General features: G+C 33.5%; 1 protein-coding gene across 3 annotated transcripts in view; it reads left to right on the top strand.

Annotated features, from left to right (window-relative positions):
- Positions 1 to 514: 514 nt before the first annotated feature.
- Positions 515 to 26,306, top strand: part of LOC149077040 (protein eva-1-like) — a 165,611-nt gene continuing 139,819 nt past the window's right edge. The window contains exon 1 of one of the 3 annotated variants that reach the window (XM_089244778.1): positions 515 to 1,534. In XM_089244778.1, coding sequence (XP_089100904.1) covers positions 1,348 to 1,534 — 187 coding nt within the window. In that variant the 5' untranslated portion in view covers positions 515 to 1,347. The remainder of the gene's footprint in view (positions 1,535 to 26,306) is intronic. The other 2 variants (XM_089244780.1, XM_089244779.1) reach the window with 2 other exon arrangements.

Below are 26,306 nucleotides of genomic sequence, written 5' to 3'. Positions count from 1 at the left end.
TATTATAAAATTCACTAACGACTTTTAGGTATTATGCATAATCAAAGATAAACGTGATAATTCGTTTTCAGTATTTATCAAAATTTGGGTATTATTCATCGTCACCGGTAAAAAAATATAAATTTATAAAACTTATCAAGACGGTTAGTAAGCATGCATTTTATCACATTTACCGTACCATATACATAACCTTTTGGAAATCAATATTTTTGTTTTAAAAAATTTTTGAAGCCTTAAGATTTCAATTTCAAATCAAAGACTTATCTCTAGAAATTTAAAATTAACTGAAAATCATAATTAAAATTTGGGAGAACATATGAATTTCGGAACCGAACGGATCACCGTCGTCGTGCCATATAGAATGAGAATGAGCCCGACTCTGTTTTTTGACAGCGAGAGTTTTTAGGAGAGCGTTCGCGGGCGCGCGCTCTCACTTCCCACACGCGCACATGATGCCATATAGCGCCATCTCTCTCTCCATACAAAATCTCTCTTTTCTCCTCTCGCCTACCTCACTTTTTCTAGAGTGATGGTATGCTGCTGTTGGGCTCCTTTCTTGCTGGAGATTCCAGCACGGATGTTGTTGGACGAAGAAGCTCTACAGTAGTAGTTAGTGAAAGTTAGAGGGCGAAAAAAAAAATAGATAGTGTGGCCTGTGTCTTCTCTCTCCGGCAGCTGAATTATCATCATCAATCTGCCCGTGTTGCACGATCTGCAACATCCCATGTGTGTGTGGTTCTGTGTCAGTTTGTGGATGCCTATAACCAATTATTTCGATTCAGATTCTTTTTTATGTCTCTGAGAAATTGAAATAGAATATTCAAAGGAATATAAGGTTTAATAATTATAAAGAATCCGCTATAAGATGTGAAATGCCTCTTGCTGGAGGACACCGGTTGAATGCGGATGGAAATTTCCTTCGATGGATCTCGTGTCGGTGAAGAGTACTATGAATACTGCAAGTATATGGAGCAAAATTATGTGTATATGATGTCAGGGACACTGATTTTCGAAATGACAGAAAGACTGAATTCGATTTTTTTAAGAAGAGACTGAAGAAGTATGGATTATAAGGACTTAAAATCAGCTGGAAAGTTTGGAAATTTCTATTCTCGTTGACATTAGGCCGCGATTCAATCTCTCCTGACAAAAATGTTTGGTAAAATATAATTATTTATTCGTTTAGAGGGTGTCGTGTTTGTTATATTTCGGCCGAAAAAAAATGAATTTTATTGAATCGCGATCCTGAGGAGCAAAAAAAAGAGTGGGAACTGCTCGAAAGAATCGGTGTTTATTTCTGGGAGATTGTGCGAATGGATTTTTCTCTTTAAAATTGATCATAGAGAAATGTGCAGTGTCATGTTAGCGAAGTTCCAAAACCGTTCGGGATTCTCTCCAAACAGCTTGGATTTACGTGAACCTTATCGGCGTGTGCTCAGAAGATACTCAGTGATAAAGTGTTTACCGATTTGGACGCATTTATGGATTGCTTTTGGATTTTTATTCCAAAGATCACTCGCTGCGAGCAACTTGCGTGAGTATATAAACCCAAATTCGTACTTGATGTAGTACTCACATATAAAATGATGAATTTTAATTTATTTTTCATTAAAATCAATCAGTTTTACCCTCTATGGTTCCCTAGCATTACAAAGATATTGAAACAAAATGTTTGTTTCAGAAAAACGGGTAAAAATTGGTGCTATTATTATATTTTTCATTGAAACAGTTCATTAACACCGCAATTAAATTGATTAGAGTGGATTTTTTAATTAGCCAAATGATTAATGGGGGATAAAATATCCAGTTTGACTTGATTCTAATGTTATCTATAAACATATAAAATCTTTCCTACCAAAGACGAATACTTTTTGACTCGAATCAATTTCCAATATCTCGAATTTGATGCAATTTTATAAAAATTCTGACCACGTATCAATTTCAGCCAACTCTGAAAAAATGACACCAATAAGCCATGAACGCTTTCTAGACAAAAAGTATTATGTTTATTATTATATAGCCGTATTTTTTACTGAAAATGCTTCAAAAGATGTATTTTATAAAATACTAAAAACATTTAGCAAAGAAATTGGTATAATGTTGGGGGAGGGGTGGGGAGTTCAACATGCATTCGTCATGTATATTTGAACTACGGGACCAGAGGGTTGAAAACAAAAATTTTAAACTTCGGTTAAATTGCGTTTTAATTTACATAAGATCAGCCCATACGAGAATTTTCCGTTTCGCTTTTTACTGTAAACTCCCGTACATTTACAATGGTATTAATTCAGTTATGTATATGTCACGCTAAATGTGATAAATCTATTATTATACATAATAACCGGTTATTATGCATACTTCGCCTTGGAAAGTTTGATAAATTTAATTATCACTTTTACCGGTGAATACACATAATCCCAAGTGTTGTTGGTAAATATGATAATTACTAAAAATTATCACTTTTACCGGAGATTATGCATAATACCCAAGCGTCGTTGGTAAATTTTATTAATACTGAAAACCGTATCAGATTTAAGGGCGCTTATACAATAATCGATTACCAAGTACCGTTTGTAAATTTGATAAATACTTTAAATTTACAGTCTTTATCTGTGAATAGGCATAATACCCTAGTGCAATTGGTGAATTTCGTAGTGTGATGAATGCATAATATGTCCGATCCCGATATAATTACAACAAACTTTACTATCGTACCCCGATGTAATAATACAATATATGTGTGAATCATCATGTATAGACAACATCATATAGTACGATTTATCATACCAACGACGCTACGCTTGGGTACTATGCATAATCGCTGGTAAAAGTGATTAATATAGGAAAAAAATATCAAATTTTTTTTACTTACTGCATTTGGGTACTATGCATAATAGTCGGTAAGAGTGATAAATTTAGGGATGTTTATCAAACTTACCAAAATGCTCGGCGATTATGCATAATAGCCACTTTAATCACATTTATCGTAACCTACAGTACGGATTTCAAAAATGTTCAGGACTCTTATAGATTAACTAACATGAATTTTCCCGGAATCTGTTGCTCGTAGCGAACGCGATATCGCGTGATTTACGTCCATGCAAATTTTGTTGATTCATATTAGCTAAGTCGAACAAATTAGGTTCCATCGATGAAAGCCTGGATTTTCATAATAATTCATCTACGAATGGATCAGTTATCCCACCAGCCGACAAATCGTAAGAAGCTTGGGTAATTTGTTAACACAGTAGTTTCGAGCTGCTTTATGAAAACTGTAAGTTACTGCGAGAATTACGTTTTCTTGATTTAAAATTTGGTCTTTGATTAAGTTGCGCTAGAATTAGAAAAATAATTTCTGTGTAGTGTTGGAACTGAGAGTGTTCAGTTACGTGCTTTTAATGGCAAATAATCGGCAATTAAAATATTCGAATATTTTAATTGCCGATTATTTATATATATATATATATATATCGAATTCGAATTTGGATAGAAATTTTCATTTTAAAACCAAATATTTCATCACGATTGTTTTTTTTTTAATTGACTAAATAAAGTTACTCATATTTTCCGAACCTACATTCCATATACAGTGGAAACTCCCGTTAACGGACACTTTTCTGATCCGTAGTCCTGTGGAAAAGGGCTTTAATGTATGCTACTCCCCGTTAGCGGACAGTAAAATCTAAAACTAAAAGTAAGCTCTAATTTTTTTTTCTTATCTCTAATTTGCGAATTTTGTTCATAAATCAAGAATTTATCATATTCAACAGATATTATGCATAATCCCAAGCTCGTATTGGTGGATATGATAATCCGTCCATTAATTACTTGATACTGGACATAACTATGGTCCAGGATGCTGATTCCGAATGGTAATGTTGGTTTTGGTGGTTGATACGTGTGAAAAAAAAGCCAGCATAACTGATAATGTTGTTATAAACGTTTAGTTCTTCTTCAAACTTAATTTAATTTTAATTTAATTTGTATTGCAGAATTTGTGTAGTGCGCGTATCATGTACGGGTAAAAATAAATAATTGGTTTAACGAAGAGAAGAAAGGTTATACATTTTGTTGTATCTATCAGTATTTCCAACTTTAATTGAGTATTATGCATAATCGTTGGAAAAGTAATAAATGTAGTGATATTTAATCAAACCTTTTTTTTGATGATTATGCTTAACCACCGCTGAATCACTTTTACACACAGTAACATGTAAGAACCAACTGCGACCACAACAAAACTTCGCGTCGTATAAACCAGGTTCCACTGCGTATCATACCTCACCCATTGCGGAAGCTCCCCGTTAGTAGACAAAAGTTTTGGTCCTATTGATGTCCAATGGTTGGTCCCGTTATCAGAAGGCTCTACTGTAATAACTTTATATTTCAAACTGTCCAGAAACCCAGTCTATGGTAATATATCGGAGTTGTGGAAGGTGTCGAAAAAAAATTTAAAAAATTTAAAAATTTAAAAAAAATCTAAAATATATTTATAAAACAGTTAATAAATTCATTTATATATTTTAAAAAACAATATCTACTTACATAATATGGACGGTCATGAAAAACACAATCAAATTGTTTCATTTAAAGAAATATTTCATATTTACTTCCATTAATTAATTATTCTATTAATTAGTTATTCTATAATATTGTTCAGGTGTTTACTAGAGGAGTGAAATTATTTTACTTTTTTACATATTTTGAGCTGGAAAATTCATTTTCCCCTTATTTAGACAGTGGTTGAAGATAAACACGAATAAAGTTCAGTGCTGTTATTCACGTACACGACTATAAACTTTACCGATTTTTTCTTGGTATTCCGACAGGACACTAATAAATAATTCACTTAACCGGTGTCAATTTCGGGAGGTTTAAGACTTCATCTAGTGACGGAAGAAAATGAAGTACTAAGTTAGATAATTTATTATGTATCAACCAATTGTTTGAAAAACAGTATTCGCCTAATTTTTCTCTGGTGTTTAATAGTTGGAACTAAAATTATCTATACCTAATAATTTACATGATAATTACTTATTATTATCATTAAACTCATATTTTTATTATTATTTAACATCATTTTCTCCTTTTTCCACTTTTCATAATGTTTGGATTCATGTCAGAAGAATAAATAAACATTTTTTTTTTTTTTAAACGAAGTAAATATCACGTGAAGATGGATGCTTCATGAATACCACGCCCGCCATTAATTGAAACTGAAATATATTTTATAGCCGTATTTTTTACTGAAAATGCCCCAAAAAGATGTATTTTATGAAATACTAAAAACATTTAGAAAAGAAATTGGTTTAATGTTGGGGGAAGGGGGTTTAAACATGCATTCGTCATGTATATTTGAACTACGGGACCACAGGGTTGAAAACAAAAATTTTAAATTTCGGTTAAATTGTATTTTGATTTACATAAGATCAGGCAATGCGAACATATTCCGTTTCGCTATTAACTGTAAACTCCCGTACAATTACAATGGTATTAAGTCAGTTATGTATATGTCACGCTAAATGTGATATAAATCTATTATTATACATAATAACCGGTTATTATGCATACTTACCAATCGCCTTGGAAAGTTTGATAAATTGAATTATCATTTTTACCGGTGAATACACATAATCACAAGTGTTGTCGGTAAATATGATAAATACTAAACAATTATCAATTTTACCGGAGATTATGCATAATACCCAAGCGTCATTGGTAAATTTGATTAATACTGGAAACCGTATCAGATTTAAGGGTGCTATACAATAATCGATTACCAAGTACCGTTTGTAAATTTGATAAATACTTGAAATTCACAGTCTTTATCTGTGAATAGGCATAATACCCTAGTGTAATTGGTGAATTTGATGAATATGAAGAAAAATTCCAAATGATTCAGCACCCATGCTGAATCTTTCGTTTTTTTAAAAAATATTATTGCAGATCGCGGACCACTCCACTAATTTGAAAATGTGTTGAGGATTGCTTCGTTAACTGATTTGGAACAGCACCGCGGGTTACTCAAGTGATTTGTAAATGTGCACCCGCAGTACGCTCAAATGATCTCCAAATATGCCACCGATCACTCAAGTGATCTCGGAATGTGCCGTGGGTGACTTGAGTGATTTTTAAATGTTCCACGGGTCATTTAAAACATCTGAAAATGTGTCGCAAGCCACTTAACACATTTATGCCAACGAGCACGTTTTCCAAAAAAATTTGAAACATACGCTTCCTTGTGAAGCTGTACTCAAATGAGTATAGCCGGTACAAATGAGTTGAATGCTAAGAAACCACACCACATGGATCACTCAAGCGGTATCTTAATGTACCGCGCATCACTTAAGTGAGCTGGGAATGTACCGTGTGTCGCTGAAGTGATATGTACATGCATCACAGGTCACTGGAAATGAGTTGCGGACCGCTTAAATGCTCCGAAATCGTGCTTAAGCTGGGTTTTCCTAGGAGTAGAATTTCTGCGTAGTGTGTCAGCGTAAAAACGCTGATTGGTTAGAAACTGTAAATTTAGGTAATTTTGACCAATCAGAGTTTTCACGCTGCACGCGCGCTGTAGATACCTGCTTCTAGGAAAACCTGGCTTTAGGGGGCACTAACGTTATCGCTAGTGACTCAAGCGCTTTGGAACTGTGCCGCGTTTCCGTCAAGTGATCTGTAAATATGTCGCGGAGCTCTTGAGTGGCGTTGAAATGTGCAACGGGTCACTTAAAGTGCCTAGAAATGTGTCGCTTAATTAATTTTTTTAGAAAATTACGTTTAAGGTTGCGAATTAACACATTAAATAAATTTGTACGCCATATTTTTCCACGCCATGCCGTGGGTTGAGAATGTTTAGAAGATATGCATTTCGAGATTCTCTCTTCTTATATGCTTAAAGACTTATTTCTCTCAAATAATGAAATTCATTAAAGTGCTATACTCGGTTTTAATTTTCAAATTGGATTTCGGACCCAATAATGCCTTCGGATAAGAAAACGGAAGGAGTTTTGCCAAACCACGAGTTTGCACTCTCACCATGGAACTGATGATGCTTAATCATTTAAGCTAAGAACTGAATGAGTGAAGAGCCAACTTGCCAGGCACATACATGGAGAAACCTAATTAAAGCCCGAGAAATAGCCTCAGGCTAATATCATTTCTCTTATATTCGTAATTCGCAAGTATTTGCTCCATTTGTGTGTTCTGATTTTTTTTCCAATCCAAGATATTTTGAAGTGGGAAATGAAATTTCTTTTCCCAAAGTTTTCTTCAAAATTGAAATTTTGTTATATTCAATCGCCAAATATCATTTTCATCAACGTTGGACTATTGTTTAAAATATACAGGGTGTCCTGTAAGTCCGATTTCAGACATCAACCGTTTGTCGTAGAGAGGTATGGGTTCTTGCATATTTTTCCTTATCTGGTATTTATTTTCATCTCTCTGCTTTTAAATTAACTGCACGAAAATAAAAATTCATGTACATAAAATATGGACTAAGACCAAGATACAAAATTCATTGGCGAAGCGAAAATACTGAAGTGATTTCTATAAAACCTCATTTATTTTTATTGAAATCACGCACTCTCTCTCTTTGTCTGTATATACCGTACTATCATCTCTATCTTTATTTTACAATTGAATAAAATTTCATTTCTTTTTCTGAAATAATTATCAGAATAATAAATAATTATCAGTTCTTATTCGAAATTAATTTAAGCCATTTAAGCCACTTTTCGAGCGGGAATTACAAGAAAATTCGAATAGACCAATCGGATATCACTATTTCGCAATGTCCAATCAGGACGCTGCATTAGTATCTCACGCAGGCTCACAGCTCATTCTGACCACGACGTTTGAACTGAACAGACGTACTTCTTCCGCTGAGCAACCGAGCGTGAAGATTTGGTATTCAACCCAAGTGGGAAACTCGGTCAGCGTGTGACTAGTGGTTAAATTTTCCTCTGAAGATGGCACCCATTGGTGTTGAAATGCATTAGGACTTCTACTTTTATTTTTCGTGTATTTGCCTTATTCGTTGGTGTCTTCTCAATATCCTTGGGCAAAGTTGATCAACTCTTCTTTGAAAATATAGTGTTCCACAAAAAATCTAAATTATTATACTGTTGGAATACCAATTACAAAGTTGTTTTCCTGTTTTTCGTGAGGCCAACAAAAGAAATTTCGTGTTCTTGAGTGCAATATTCGCTGACATATTTTAATTTTAAAAACGGGAAATAACAGCATATGCAAGTAGACAATGTTTATTTTCCTCATTTATGCTGTTCTTCCCCAACTTTCCTCCTTTTTCTGAATTCAAATTTCTCGACGAATATCGCATGGAATTTTGTTTTTCGGTTTTCCCAAGGAGTCGCTGTGGTGGTCGATTGGTCATGGGGACAAACTGACATCTCGAAGATCCGGGTTCGAACCTCACCGTCGCCACAGTGGTGGTCGGCTGAAGTTGGTTTCCTGTGGTTCTCAACTTCGAGGTGCAAATGCGAGCCGATCTCCCCATTAAAAAGTCTCGCCACAAAGAGCAACAAGCCTACAACGATAAATTATTCAATCATTATACTTCACTCATAGTTAGAAAAGCTGGGGGCAGATGGCAGCACTACACATATAACAAGCATTACCTAGAAACAAACTTCACATCAGGTTTCACTACACGTACACGCACGTTCCAACATGTACCATTTCGTAGAGGTTCCGCAAAGGAATATGGACGAGGTGCATGTGTGGTTTAGTAGTAGTAGTTTTCCCGAGGATATACAGGGCAACAACTTTTCAATTGAAAGTTATAGGACAGGGAGACCGTATAAAAATTTGATTTTTTTTTTATTTTATAACACACTATATTTCCACTCTCGAAACTGGTGCAGAGTGATCTCTGAACACATTCTGAACATTTTTTTTAAATTAAAAACTATACCTCTAACAACGGTGAATGAGATAGAGACCGAATTAGGACTTACAGGACAACCTGCATATTAATATACAGGTCCAATATACTCGTTTAAATTAAGTGATGCTGAACCAAATGAACATGGAATATTTTCGATCGAAGGAGTTGCGTTTAAAAATTTATTTCTTTGCCTTTTAATATTTACAAAGGTAACCTGTAAGCTTTGAAATTGCATATTTGCAAACAACGGTGGGATTTTCTCGTTGGAAATAACTAGAAATAAGCATTTCCATTTTTTTTTTTTTTCGATTTCCCATGAGAAATCGACAGCTGACGTTTTCTCTAGGCTCAATTTTTCCTAAAAGTTGGGGAAAAATCACTTCTTTTCATCCTTTTTTATCCTCTTATTTTTCTCCAACAAATATCTCTGGGTAGAGTGGATTGATTTATGTTAGATTCTACCCGGTGTAAGTTTATGGCAAATGATAAATCATGTGACATAAATTTTTAGTGATCGCCGATATAGATCAAATGTACTCAATCTCAGTACATCAAAGAAAAATCCGAACAGTTCTATGTACTGTCTATCTCAATCCATCATGAAAATTTAGATATAAATCCTACAATCAAGTATTTAAAAAGTTATTCATGTATAAATTTAAAACCACGTTGCACATAAATATTACGAATATATAAATTTCATTCGCATGCAGAAATTATCACTTGATGAAATGATCATACATCAGAGCCTTCCAATACATGGTCACGCGTGGCCCTCAAAGCTTTTAACAGGAGCCGACCGATAAGAAGGATTTACAAGTTAACATAGAAATGCTGAATAAAGGAAAGTATTCTAGAATTGGTGAAAGAAGTAATTGCAAAATCAATTTTAGAGCGCATTTAAAAAACTACCTTTAAAGTTCAATTGAAAGTTGCTTTCAGGGAAAATGTCAGAACAGAGAAACAGTCTCAAAATTAACGAGAAATAATTTTAGAATTGACGAGAAATAAATTTGAAAAAGTTGCTGAAAGTTTATTACCTATATTTTCTATTCTTATTGAAGAATATTCCAGTTTTGGAATTAGTGAGAAGTGTGATTTCATAAGTAATGTCACGTATATACAATATTGAATGTCATGTATATATATTGTTTCTGGTTTTTGCAACTGCATTTTAATAAGGTTGCTGTATTATATATATATATATATGACATCCATATTTGTTATGGGAAACTTTTTCTCAGCCGCATCGTTGGGCATTTTGCCTGTTGTGGCTTTGTATTTGTATTGTGATTTGAAAGGTGTAATTCAGAATTAATGAGAGAATGTGTGACTAAAATTATTGAAAAAAATATTTTCACAGAAATTATGAAAATTGATATTTAATGGGAAAAAAACAATAATCTCAGAATAGACAATTTTTTTTAATATTATTTATCCTCCCTGTTTCTTTAAGAGTGCTGGGATCTGTTAAGCCCACCCAGTTAGAAACCACTGTGTTAACCTAGATATATGACTTCTTGGCCCCCCCGGGATCATGGGAACTTTTTTTTTGCCCTCAACGTTTAAGAAGTTGAAGACTCCGGACACACATAATAAAACAAATCCCTATAAATCAGTATTTTCCTTAAATTTTTAAATTTACATCAAAAATTTCATTATAAGGAATCAAGTATTCAATTACGATTATTATTTTAATTGAAGCAAATAAAAAATTATTCACATTTTTGTGAACTCATATTGCATGAAACAAAATAAATTCAGAAATATAAAAAAATCTAAATAAAATATTAATAAAATTAGTGAATTACATTTTCATGGTATAATTGAAACAACACAACCGCATTAACCAATAATTAGTTGCCGTTTAATAATTATTAGAAACAAAAGGGAAGTTTAACGATATCCAAATCGAAAATTCGAAAGAAAATTTCAATTTATGTATAAATAATGAAAGGATATTTCCATAATATAGTTGTTATCAATCACAATTTTTTTTTAAATTTTAATATTCATAAAATTAATTCAAACCGTAAATTTCATTCGTATCCACTATTTATTATGTGATGAAATGCATATTTAATAAAAAAAATCATCAAATTAGTACAGTTCATAAATTTTCAAATTTCCTGGCAATATTTCTATGTAATATTTAACAATAAAAATCCTACATAAGGAATAAAAGGAATTTTAACGATACGCAAATTGAAAAGTCAAAAGAAAGTTGTAATTATTGTATAAATAATGAGAGGATATCCATTTACATAATATTGATATCAATAACATAAATATTTTTGATTCTTTTTTTTTTCTAAATATTTAATGTGCATTAAGTAATTTAAATCTTAAATTTCATTGGTGTCCATGGAGGCAATATTTATTATTTGATGAAATACATAGGAAATAGAAGAATCACTAAATTAGTACTTCTCAGAAATGTTTAAGTATTCTGATAATATTTCGAAAAAACAACGAATATTCAACAACGATTATTATTCGCGAATATTTTTCTAAACCCGTATTCCATGATGGTTAAATTCTCAAGTAAACAAAAACTATCTAATAAGTACATAAATAAATAAATTATAAAACTTGTATGCATAATTGAAATAAAACAATTGCATTAATAAACGATTATCATCATTTTTAATAATCATTAGAAACAAAAGGGAATTTTAACTATAAGCTAATCGAAAAGTCAAAGGAAAAATTTCACATTATTGTATATATAATAAGAAGATACAAAATTTTTAAATAATATTTACATCAATAACAGAGACATTATTCATTTATTTTTTTAATATTTAATGTACATTAATTAATTAATTTAGCATTTATTATTTGATGGAATGCATACGTAATAAAAGAATTACTAAATCAGTACTGAGAAATTCTGTTACTTTCTGATAATATTTTTAAAAAGAAATCAAATATTTGATTACGATTATTATCGATGAATATTACTCATATTTTTCTGAACTAGCGTTTCATAATCATAAAATTCAAAAATAAATAAAAGAAATCTAAAAAATACATAAGTAAATGAATTAACACATCTCTAGGGCACAACTGAAATAAAACACTCGCAATAATAAACGATTATCAACCTGTTAACACTCATCAGAAACATAAGAAAATTTTAGCGACACTCTAATTGAAAAGTCAAAAGGAAATACAAATACAAATACAAATACAACGCCACGAAATCATAATTTATTGCATAAAAAATGAGAATGTATTAAATCCAACGCAAAAATTTTCGTTTATTCAAATAATATAAAAAAATTCGTGTTCAGTAGTTTTCAGAATAGTAGTATTTATATTATTGATGAAACGCATAAGAAATAAAAGATTCCCTAAATTAGAACTTTTCAGAAATTTTTGAAGATTCTGATAATATTTCTAAAAAAATCAAATATTACGATTATTATTCACGAATATTATTCAAATTTTTCTAAACTTGTATTCCCTTACCAGTTAAATTCCCAATGATGAACAAAACAAAAAAAAATACATAAATAAATTAACACATTTGTATGATAAAATTTAAATAAAACAATCGCATTAATAAACGATTATCATCATTTTAATTATCATCCGAAACAAAAGGGAATTTTAACGATACGCTAATCGAAAAGTCAAAAAGAAAATGTTAATTTATTGTATATATAATAAGACGATGTATATATATATATATATGCATTTAAATAGTATTAATAATTTTTTTAATAGCAGAGATATATATTATTCATTCCTTTTATTAATATTTTTAATTATTTTGTTTTGTTTCGGGATTATTTTGTTATTCTTAGGGGAAAAAGCAGAGAATTTGCACTTGGCGCACATTAAAAGAGCAGTTTCTTTGGCTAACATTCAAAAATTTATTTTTTTTCATCTTAAGAAAGTCTCAAGACGTACAAATACACACACATACATATACGAGTTTACGCACATCATCCGGGAGTTTATTTTTAAAAAACACTCTTGTGTTGTTTTTTTTTGTATATATGTAGGTGAGTGAGCTTAACTTGTCTTATTTCTTCGGGTTTTTCTTATTATTGTTACTATTATTATTATTATTATTATTTCGTATTCATGCGTCATGGCCCTCGGGTCATGTTCTTTTGTTTCACGTTTCTCCTTTCTTATAAGCAATGTTTCGGTGTCTTAGAACATTAAATTAAATATTGATTGCGCAAAAACTATTGAGAGAAAGTGTCTTAAGAAGGAAAAACATCGTATATGCATGGAAATTTATAACGAAGGGTTTTATATTTCCTCCGTCTCAATTTTCTACAGAACAAAAACTGTTTTTCTGTTTTCTTTTAAATAATTCGCCTTTGAGTTATTTTCTTGTTTAATACAAAAAAAAAAATGGCGGGGGAAAAAATATAATTCTGATAAAGTACTGAATTGTGACTAAATACATTGTCTTGCTTGTTGTTTTTTTTTCCTGTTATAAAAGAGAATTGATCTCTTTCAAAAAAAATTATTTTTCTTTTAACTTTTGTGTTTCTGTTTATGAGTTCTTTTTTGTCCATTAGCGAAATAGAAATATCTAAAATATATGTTTCACTTTTGTTTAAATTATTTTCGTAGGGATTGTGATGATCCCTCGCATTCGGCGTTCCAGATAAACTTTCTATTCGATGAAATTCTTCACTGTGGATAAATGTATATGTTCCATCGTGCGTTATTTAGCTTAATGTGCGGACTGTGCGGGCAGTGTTCTTCAATGCTGATTTGCGGACTATTTCTGGTCCGTTGATATTTCCAGCCACGTCCCATGAAACATTTTCACCAATTCATGTAGCTACTGCATAATTTTAGATTTAATTAAATATTATACGTCTCCATATTTGTTTTTAATTCTGACTTAGCCGTCAAAAAGTATGCGAATTTTTTTCCGGTCCTGAAATTATTTCTCCTATTTATCAGTTTTTTAGCTTTTCCTCAAATAATTTCTATTTATTTTTTGCAATTAAATTAGGAAAATGAATTTGCGGTTTTTTCACAAAATGTTTTTTCTTATTTTTTCTATTTCCTCGGTCCGCAAATTATTTCGTCCGTCGCATGACAGAACCACGAATGTGCATTTTTTTATCAGCTGGCTGGATACTTTATTTTGCTATCTATGTTGTGTCTGAAACCGAATGTTCATCCATATTGAAACACATGGTAAAAACATTTTAGGAAAATGACTTTAATAGATTAACATTTAAACGTTATTTCTCACGTTCTTTTTTATTCAAGGACATTGCCAATTCGTGCTACTGGCATGGAAAGGGGGGGGGGAAGAACCATTTCTTCCATTTAATTATTTTTTTAATCATTTAATTAATTTTTGCGGTCCGCATTTATTTCTCCTATTTCCGTCGGTGCTCAAAATTGTTCAACTACTGCTATACAGTGGTTGAAGTTTATATTTTTGAATCTTTCCGTCAATTGATTCGGAATTAATTTTGGGTTTTCTAGGACCGTGTGATATCCATATTTTTTTGTGGGCATCTTTCATATATCGTTTTATTTTCCATGTAATAAATGGAAAAGCTTACCTTTAAAAAATGTCGTGAATTATACCAAAAGTTACATTATGTAAAAATAAATATGATAATTATATTGAGATCAATCGAGTTATATGAACCTAACGAGTTATATGAAGACAACTATGATTTAGGCACTTTACATGTTGTGGCTTTAGAATTCGTAATTGTATTTTACCGAAATCCACATTCTCATACTTCAATTCGTTAGTTTAATATTAATTTTTTTTTATAGTGATCCAACCTACAGGGCCGCAAATTCCACCCTTTACTCCGTTTTTCAAAATTACAAGAGGGCGCCAAAATGTGTGCTTGCCATGGCGGATCAAGCAACTAGTTGCGGCCCTGCCAATCTGTATGTTAGAATGAAAGTCTATACATTAATAACTCATTCAATAACGAAAAACTGTTATTGAAGCTTCCTATTGTAATATCTCAACCAAGTTGTGAGAAATTACTACACAGCAGAAATGGTTTCAATTTTATTTTCACTTAATTATTTTTCTAATTCAATTGCGGAAATTTTTCACAAGCCTAACTTTCAGAAAAATTAATGATAGAAAGTTTACAAACCAACACCATTTCAATATTTGTTTTTCTCCAACCGATTTTCATTTATGAAAGGAAAATGTCTTTCTTCACATTTCCACACATGTATTGCTTCCGAGGCGGAGCGATATTTCATAATCCGAGTCCATTTTACGAGGCTCTGGTCCATAAATTGGCGAAAGAATTCATAACCTTTTAGTCCATCGATTCCACGAAATACATAAAAACGGGACCGGAAAAAGGTGAAAGGACATTCCGTTTGGACGAGACGACCAATGGAATGCCGTTACCAGTAATCAAAGACGCATGATGGGAGGCGGAATCATGGAACGAGTTGAGAAAACAAAAATGAAGAGCGAGATGGAGAGGGTGTGAATACTTTTACAAAGACCATAACGTAGCGGACAGAAGCTGTCGCAGTAGCAGTGTATAGCTGCGGCAGTTTAGGGCGATGGTTAAATGGATTCGCTCCGAGTGGAACTCCGAGTAACGTTCACAAGCGGATTTTAGTACCACCAGCCAACCATTAAAGATTCTTTGTGTTTCCATGTACAGTATGTATGTATGTGTGTGTCATTTTCTCTGTGGTTTCAACCCGACTTCTCCGCTTTCTTTTAAGCTCCTTGGGTGCGTGAGAGTCGACTTTTGCGTCATTTCGCGTGTGCTTTTTCGGTGTTCTGATAATGAAGGTATTAAGGAATTTCCGTATTTTGTCGAACAATGCCGTGCACTTTCCGGCGACGTGTACTGTTAATGATGGCGTGTGTGACCCTTCTCTCTTCTTTTCCTCCCCATGCCCTCCGCTCTTTTACATTGTATACATAACTACGGAATTTGTGATGAAAAAGGCGTCTAGAATAATTTTATTGATGGTATTGGTGTCGTTATAAATAACTTCCATGTTTCATACAGTCGATTTAAATGATTGAATATATGGAACACGCGGATACAGAATTCCATTGAAACACAAGTAGTATCATTGATCTATCACAGTCAAATCATATCATCAATTTTTCCGAAAAATCTGGAATAGTTACTATATAAGTTGTTTTAGTTGTTTTTTTTTTTTTTACTAAGCCAATCAATTCATCAGGGCTATTCGAAAAATGAAAGTTTTAATTTTTTTTACGTAGGCAGTCATTATTCGACTTCACTCTTCAAACCGTGATTCGTAGGAAGGACATCAATCACAAATAGCAGAACAATTTTCTCGGATCGCTTTGTAAGTCATGAAATGGCTGACGAACGGCACAAAAATTATTTACACACTATAATTCCCAAACGATTCACTTTATTTTTCAAGGATGGATGGAAGACAAACACATAACTCGCAACCTAATCATAAATGCGTTAGGGGACAGTTATATGCATACAGAATTTCTCATCGTACACCGAATTGTCAGTAATTTCTAAATGGAATGATTATGAGGTACTTGTGCGGTTCATTTATAATGTAATTAGTAGTTGCTAATTGGGTATATGAGCATAATGCCGTAAAATAAGTATGTTTTACGGGCATTCTGATACGAAATGAACTTTTTCAATGATCCCACCATGTCTTGCATGATTTTTTAATGTTTTTAATTGCATGTCCTTACAACATGTGTACTGCACTCTTCAATATCAAAAGGTCGAGGTCAAAAACAATTTGATTTTGATAATTTTCTTTGGGAAGAAGAGGCGTAGCGGAGCTGTTGGATTCTACGATTTTTTTATGTCGTTATACTGGATAAAAAATAACACGGAATAATTGAAAGAACATTAGGGACTTATCGGTCATAAAATGGGACAGTGTCAGTAATGCACGGTCGTTATAATAAGCGTCGGCCGTATAAACGTGTCTAACCAAGTACGAAATGAAATAAAATAACTTTTTTAATATATATATAAATTAATATTTTGTATGCAAATTAAAAGCAATGCCATATGGATAAGTATGCAGTAAAACTGACAATTTGCCTAATCAAATGCCTCTTGTGTGAGTTTTTGAAATCATAAGATTCGTGAAATTATGAAATCGCAATCGTATTAAAAACCTCAACTCTTAACTATCTGTTTATAAAGCCACAATGGTGCCGTGTATAGCTCCATCCACGCACCCTCGCACAAAACAAAGATTGATTAGCCGAGTCAAAATTATCAAATTCCACTGATTGCCCGGAGTATCGTCACGCGTCTGCACGGTGATGAATTCGCAAAAGACCTAATTAGCGAGCTTTTAAGAAGCAGATAATGAAGCGTCACATCGGCGATGCTAAAACGCGTAATGAAGTGGAATTTTCGATGTCTGAAACCATTTAATTCATGGCAGATTCTTCTCCCCTTTCTGCTTTATTCTCTATTCCTATCCTCCCCCATTACATTGGTTTGGAGTTACCACACGCTAAGTTAATTGATTGTCATAAAGGCCGATCGATCTTCGCGGAATGGCACAAACGAGGCATTGTGTGCGCGCGTGTATGTATGTGTGTCGAACATTGAGGATTTGCTAAATTTTGTCTTATATTAGCATAGAGTTTTCTCGATGGAGTGATTGCGTCGAAACGTCGATATCGTTTCGCATTTCTTCTTGGTTCTGTGAAAACTCAATCAGTGGCTCCAAAACAACTCCTGCAGTCAGTGACGTTCCAGATACGAATAATAAAAAAGATATGATGAATTACGGTTGTCGTTCGATTCGGAAACAAAATTACATTATACAGGGTGTCCTGTAAGTGCTCTAATGCGGACTTTATATCATGAACCGTCCATCGTAGAGATATATAGTTTTGATTTAAGAAAATAAGTGTTCAAAAATCATTCAAAAATTTCTCGGCGCTGAAAGTGAAAATACACTGTGTAACAAAATAGAAAATCCAAATTTATTTACGGATTCCCTGTTCTCTAACTTTCAATAAGAAAGTTATTGCCCTGTCTCTCCTCAGGCCCAAAGCAAAGATCCAAGTTTCTAAGAGCAATATTCGCTAAGATATTGAGATTCAAAAATCAGAAAAGTTGGGAAAGGAGTGTTGTCCAGCAAAGAGGAGTCTCTGCTGTTCTTTCATAACTTTTCTCCGATTTTGAATTAAAATATCTCATCGTATATTACACTAACATGCATGAACTTTTTTCTGTTGGCTGTCAGGGGATATAGGGCAAAAACTTTCTAAATGGAAATTAGAGGGGACCACATAGAAATCTAGATTTTTTAATTTTATCGCACACTGTATTTTCGCTCTCAAAACTGGTACAAAGTGATTTATGAACACATTTTGAGCATTTTTTTAAACTGTAATCATACCTCTATGACGGACAGTTGATGATATGAAGACCTCATTAGCACTTACAAGATACACTGTATTTTGACGTTAGCTTTTTCGAGTTCCTAGCCAACGAGCAACCATTGAAATCTCATTTTATTCACTTGTAATTGTGAGTGACATCATCCTCGAATACCCAAATGGTAACATCATCCGCGATTTTAATAAGCGGCGTCGTTTGTGTATATACATCCAATTTGTTCGTATCCAGGTAAAAGTATTTACACATAGAGATCAAATACCATCTTCATGTAATGAATAGTGCATGAAGTTTCTGTTACTTTTGGTATTTGCAAAGAGAGACGCTTATTACTTCCGATATCGCATAATAATTAATATTTGCTTGTTATGCTATATTTATACATTTAGTGACGGTATGGCTTGAGACACCGTAATTGATCTACGTTATTGAATCTGCGTTTCAAAGAAAAATAAATATTCGACCCTAATGGGGAATCCTACTCATGTTAAACGTGAATGGATTCTAAAATTCGTTCCTTAATGCTGTTTGTTGTATTTATAGTATTTGGTTCAACAGAAACAAGCTATTACGTGAACATTTTTACAAAGAAGGTGTCTATAACTAAGCTCATTATTTTGTGTGAGCCGTGACTATTCATTAAAGCTACGAAGCTTACGAAACGTAAAATGAATGGAGTCAATGAAAAGTTACAAAATCCACCACTAGACGATGCCTATTGATAAGGGGATGGGATTGCGTGCGTGATAGTTTTCGCAATTACATACACAGTCTGCTTATTCTTTATATCAATGCGATCAGTTAAGCATCTATCATTAATTAAATGTCTTCAGTTGAATAATATTTAATGATATTTCTTTAACATGGCTATGCATTAAATTTACAAGGAAGTTTTATTTTTTATATAAGGTTTGAAAGTGCTTGTTGAACAGCATTAATATTTGTCATGGATCGCATGCGTCCCGTCTCCGTGGACTGGACACTCCTGTTTTAACCCATTATCTACCACATTGTGAAATATGAAATGAGAGGGAAATTGTAATAAATAAGAATAAAATATATAAATATAATGATAACAGTAACACAAAAATTATCATTCTAATATTTGACCAGAGAAAAACAAAAGAAGAAAGTGTCTCACACAAATTATTTTCGGCACAAAAAATGATCAAACATGTCATTAGATAATGTATAAAAATTATAGCATTTTTTGAAGCAGGGAAATTAATTGCATACAGTATGTGATGATTGTAATCAGATGCTGACTCACACAGTCATATCGTCACACGCATGCCAAAACCACGAATCTAAAAATGTTCCTTCTTTTTTTCTATCAGCTGGTTGAATACCTCTCTTATTTTGCTAAATTTTGTCTGAGACGCAAATGTCTATCCCTATTCAAACACGTGTTACGGAACATTTTTGGAAATTGAATTCCATAGAGTAAACATTCAGATATCCTTTCCTACGTTATTTGTTCTTCAAAGGACATTGCGCATTCGTGCTTATGGCATGAGGAAGACGATATGCGATTCAACGTGCAATACTCCTGCGCCGCCCGGTAAGGGGCCATTCAAGTATTACGTAAGCAGATTTTTAGTCATTTTTGACCCCCCTCCCCCCGCTTGTCAGCAAAATTTCGTCAGCAGCTTAGAATATTTCATATCTTCAAAAAGGGTGGTTGATGACGCAATAAACCTTCAAACCCCCCTTTCCCCCTTGTCATCAAAAGTCAGCAAATCCGAAACCCCCCCCCCCCTCGATGCTGACGTAATACTTGAATGACCCCTAATGTCTTACCTAATCCATAAAAAAGATTGCGCCCATGTAATTTTTGACTCAGTGACATTATAAAAAACATTTTCTGTCAGCTTTGTCAGGTCTCAAATATAGGATAGCATATGGCATACCGGCCACCTAGAATCAGGTTCTATAGCTTTATATTATGAGAAGATATATCACTGTGAGAGCAATTTAATCAATTTGATAGTCCAAGGCGGAAAAAGAAGCTGCAAAATGACCATCAAGCTGATCTTCCACATTCTGCAATTTAATTAATTATTAATTATTTAATATTATTAATATTTAATATTATTTTTTTATTTTCAATAATTTTAATGTTAAAAATTTTCTAGTTCGTGAATGGATTAATATCTCAATGTTAATCTGCAGTCATTACAAAAGATAAGCATCAAACAAGCAAATGGATCTCGGAATCATGTCCGATCTAAACTGGATCTAATGCAGTTTAAATCCAGGCAATTCGTCTCCTACTCAGAGTTAATTTCGCACTTCAAACTCACTGAAAGATTAGATAACTTGAACAAATCTCCTTTCAAAAGCGTATTGATTAGACACAAGCCAAAGCCCACGAAAGATCTGCGCCACTGACACAGCATTTTGCAATAAACACTTCTGCTGACTGTTCAATACAATGTTTTGAGATTTGAGATGAAATCCAACAGCTGTGACCATAGCCTAGAGTAGTGATGGGCCAACTACGGCCCGCCAAACGTGTTCCGGTAGAAAATTATCAATACGCACAGGACAATACATATGGACCATATTTCCTTCATAAAAATACGGGAAACAGAAAATCGGGATCCATACGGGATATTACAAATTATCGCCAAAAAATTATCAAATGCTAGTTGAGTTTCTAATTATAACCAATTAAAAATTCTATGGTGTTTGGTCAGAACATGATATCTCCAAAAAAGGGCTTTTGATCTGAAAGTAAGTCTTGCTAATTATAACTGATTAGAAGTGGGATAAATGCGCAAATACGTGCATGCAGCTAAACAACATGCTGATGTATGATATTTTCATTTGTATTTTTGTGTATGCTTTATTTTTGACTTTTAAATGACAATTAAAATGATTATATCTCAAAAATGTGATTTTGGAGTAATCATGGTCTGACCAAACACTACAGAATTGTCAAAGGGAAGTAATGTTGTCAATTACAGTCATAAAAAATGTCAAATTCAAGTAAAGGGGCCAACTATCGCTAAAATTGTTGAAAAATCGCCAATGCCAGAAAGAAGGAAGCGTCCACAAGACGCATTGGGTGAAAATGTGTAATTCACCAAACAAAACGTATATGTTTGAGAAATATGTGAGACGAATATGTTCAGAGATGACAACTATGACCAAGTCCTGATACATTCTTTATTCTCGATCTCAAAAGTGAATACTCTAGGCTATCTTTATTTCAAGTGAGCCTCATTGAAAATCAGAGAGAAAACGGGACATATTATAAAAGAAAATGTTGGAACGTCCAAAATTATGGAAATGCCCCGTAAAATACAGGTTATACAGTCATACTAAACATAAAACTTTCTTTCTCGTGAGTGGCAGAAGTACCGCATATCTGGCCCACGTTCTGAAAAATTAGCGCGCCACCGACATACAGCATGTTTGGCAACTATAAGTGAACAACATTGCATTTCCGTGGCAAATTTCTGAATTCCACAGTAATAGTAGTCAATTTTCCAACCATTTTGTTCGCTTAATTTTGTTTTTCTTTCCCATATCTTCATTCAGACATTCCCAGAACTCCGTTGCTTTCTGATGGATAATCGAATCGCTGCTGTAGACACGTCAAAATAAGAAAAATATATATAGTTATATACCCTGTACACATCGATTTGTTTCACATCATAAAGCCGATGTCATTAGAACTCAACATCAGGCATTCATTCGGAGACGTAAAAGAAAATATTATTGCCATACTTCAGCAAACCTCCATCAAAAGTACATCGAAGAGTGTATTCGGTGATCAAATTGAAAAAAACCCACACAATCATCACCATTGAATATATTTATCAGTTTCTTTCGATTTTTCTCTCTAGAAACTCAAGACAATTTTGTTTTTTCTTCCGCATACTGTACATAATATTGAATAGTAGAGTCACCGGGTCGATTTTAATTTTACTTGATGATGGATTTCTTCTTAAAAAGAAAGAAAAACAGAAAGTAAAAGTCCTCTCGGTCCTCCCTTTTAAGCAAATAACGTTGTCTTTCTCTTATGCATTATCATTGTAGCTCTTCAACTCTCGGTGCTCAAAAACTCTCTTCCCCTCGTTGAAGAACAAACCAATATCTTTTGTTTGCTCTTCGATCACAAGTGACACGAGAATAAAAAGTATTCCTAGAATTTTTTTTTTTCCTCCTCATGGTCGCCATTTACACAAAATCCCCTCTCTCTTTACCTTACTCAGTATCCCATCCATGCCTTTAACTTACATTGATGTAACACACAGACTCACAAGTGCGTTATCATTTCCACTCCTAAATGACGGGAAATATCAGCAATAAAAGCAAAATAAAAATGCTGAAAATCCTTTTTTGTTTTTCGTTTCCCGTAAATCCTCTATTTCCATTTGTTTGAGCTACATCAACGAAATCGGTAACGTTAGTGCTCCCCGTTTGTATTTGTATTTCCTTCGATGGGGATAAACCTTTTTCCCTTTCGAAACAAAAAAAACAAAACAAAAACGGCCGAACTCCTTAAGTCTTCAATTTCCCTCCGAGGGAAATAAAAACAATCGTTCAGGGACCTCATTCTTGGACAATTCTGAACACAGTCTCGATATTGTGATAATACGTCAAGAAGGGTGGGGGGAAAAAAATAGTCTCACGGAATCTCCCACCAAAAGATTTTCCTCACGAGCGGACGGACGCGGACGATGTCCATCAATTTGCCGCGATTAAAATCACTGACAGCGAATATCGTGGCACATGCGAGACGTGGAAATCGTTTAGTTTGTGTTATTTATGCTCCAATGTGTCTCATTTCTCTCCGCCATTACATCCGACCAAAGATAATGGATCACGGGAACCGTGATTTCTTCTCCCGGCACTTTTTCTCCTTTTATTATTTGAATGAAACTTTTTCTTTTGTTTTAAGCTCTCAAATCCTACGTTGCGATTCATTTTGTCGAGGAGTTATTCCTCTTATACCAGCCGTGGCTTTTATCACTTGTTCTTGATCATTTTTTTTCGAGCAGAAATAAACGTTCAATTCATATAATAACTAAACTGCAAGCTGGTAAAGTTCCTATAGATTTTACCAAAAAATCCATGTCATCAAAATTTTAACTGGGAAAATACATATTTGGTCGACATTTACGCAATCCCCTCTCTCTGTGCCTTACCGTCTCGTCCGTGTCTTAAACTTGACATTGATGCAACACACAGACTCAATTACGTTATCATTTCCACTCCCAAATGACGGGGAAATATCAGCAATAAAAGCAAGATAAAAATACTGAAAATCTTTTTTGTTTCTCGCTCTTTTTCCGTAAATCCTCTATTTCCATTTGTTTGAGTTACATCAACGAAATCGGTAACGTTAGTGCTCCCCTCCACCCCGTCTATTTGTATTTCCGTCAATGGATAAATCTTTTTTTCCCGTCCATAAGAAACGACAAAACTCCTCTTAAGTCTTCCATTTCCCTCCGAGGGAAATAAAAACAATCGTTTAGGGGTGTCCCATTCTTGGATAATTCCGAACAATCTCGAGATTGTGATAATACGTCAAGAAGGGTGAAAAGGGAAAACAAAATGTGTCTCGCAAATCTCGTACCGAAAATTTCCCTCACAAGCGGATAGACGAACGGACGGACGATGTCCATCAATTGCCGCGATTAAAATCGCTGACAGCGACTATCGCGACACATGGAAATCGTTTAGTTTGTGTTATTTATGCTTCAATGTGTCTCATTTCTCCGGGCCATTACATCCGAGCAAAGATGATGAATCACGGAAACCGTGATCTCTTCTCCCGGCAATTTTTCTTCTTTTGTCATTTGAATGAAACTTGTTTTTGAGTTCTTAAATCCACGTTGCGATATACGCATTTATTTATTCATACAATATTGTTGGCCCTGTAGACCTATGCCAGAGAATGCGTCTGAATGTGCCATAGATATTATTTGATATTGCACAAAAAACTAGTGATAGTGAGGGAAGTCGACAATAGAGCGCTGGGAGTTTGTTGTATTCATTAATCGTATGAGTAAAGACGCTGTATTTAAAGCAGTCACAGTAGAAGCAAAAATAGGTTTTATTTTAAGGGAATGGTCTAGTCTTCTGGAGATGTGCGATTGTGGATGGACTCATTATTGAATACTTTCCTATGGCTAGAATACCAGAAGTACCAAAGTTGAGATGACCATAAAACCGATTCATTTTGTCAAAGAGTTATTTCTCCTATAACTGTCGTGACTGTGCTATCACATTTTGTTTTTTCTCCAGTTGAAAGCTACTTCATTTCATGTAATAATTTACTTGGAAGCTAATGAGTTTCACTGACATCAAAAATCTGAACCCGGAAACTATGCATTTGGAGACGCCATGTATTTGTGACAGGTGGGATCGCAACGGGTCCCGCGTTTTTTGTTTTGGGGGGCGCTCTGATGGTAATGATAATTTTTTCATAATTTTCATCAATTCTGGAATTCTGAGTTTTCATATAGAAATAAATAATTCTGGAATTTTGCATAAGAACTAAGGATTGCTGTTATTAATCCTTATAGTTCTAATCTACAACTAAGTAGATAAAAACTAATGTATTATTAAGAGAGAAGAGATAAGAACTAATCAGAATTAGGTAAGAAGTAAGATTTCAGGCAAATTATTTTGTTTTTATAAGCATTGCTATTTTTTCAAAAATCAGTGAATATTCTACAGAGCAATCATACCTTAAAAAAGACAAGACACTGACATTTCCTAATGCTCAGATGCTTCGCTTTCTTGCAACGAAAACATTGTTTGTAGTTTCTTCTTCACTTGAGCCGTCTTGAATCAGTATCAAAAGGCTTTCAAGTACGAATCCTTTGTTGTTGTTGTTTTTTCCTTAACAGTATCTAAATGTGCGTCTATAACGTCACACTCGCCAAATTCAAACACGTGTTTGGCGGCATAGTAGTTGAGCGCGTGTTATGTGCGTGTGAACATATATATATATATATTTGGAACGTCACACTATATATTTTTTTTCCGACGCGACTATAGTACGTTTCCAAAAAACAAACGACTTTATATAGATAAGTGAAAAGACCCCTTTTCTGTTTACAAGTGAGTGACAAGTACGTACCTTTGCTGGCGCCCGTAAGTCGTTATTAGAATGGATCTCGCTTGAGAGCAAATGGAAAAAAATAATAATAAGAAGGAAAGGAAAATTGAGAATTTGCCAAAATTTTTTAACACATTCCTATTGACACGATTTCTGGACGTTCACGCCAGACGTTTCTTGGCTCGAGTTTTTTTCGCTGACGAATGCGCCACGGGATAAAAAAACTCGAGCTGCCATTTGTTACCAGTTGCTATGGATTGAATATATTTGAAATCCATTCCGTGAATTTCGTACCGGAAATGCTAAAACATTTTATTTCATATTTTTCAGGGAAAATGAAATGTGCGTTACGAAAAAATACTCCTTTTGAACTCAATCTCTTAAGATGAGTTTCTATTTTTTCTCAACTGAGGAATAGATTTAACACGGGAAATAAGGGTGATATTTCTGAGGTGGGTCGAACAACGTATCGTATCATAATCATCTTAATGTATCTTGACGAAACTCAGGAGTAAATCAGTATCCGTGACGAACATGGTATTATATAGTATGTGCCGGGATACTTATGGTATAAACAAATTTCATGTTTTGAAAATACGTTGAGATTTGCAAGGATCAGAAACAGTATAGACATTTCGTTACTTATATTCAAAAGCAAAATACATAATAAGAATTCCAATGATACGGTAACATGAAGACTCGATAATCATTCAAAAGACCATAGACTAAAGATATATGTTATTTTACTTATTATATAATTAATATACAATACTTATTACTATCAATTATATATAATACTTATTACTATCAATTATATATAATACTTATTACTATCAATTATATATAATACTTATTACTATTAATTATATATAATACTTATTACTATTGATATATTCTTACTTATGTACTATTATTACTCTGTGTAAAATACATTCACGCCAGAATC

This window comes from Pholcus phalangioides, unplaced genomic scaffold (genome assembly GCF_987345545.1).
Source record: "Pholcus phalangioides strain wild (caught in Gottingen) unplaced genomic scaffold, Ppha-v1.0 ptg000015l_1, whole genome shotgun sequence".
NCBI lineage: Eukaryota > Metazoa > Arthropoda > Arachnida > Araneae > Pholcidae > Pholcus > Pholcus phalangioides.
Note: the sequence above shows the minus strand (reverse complement) of the source record. Positions and strands in the feature narration are given on the sequence as shown.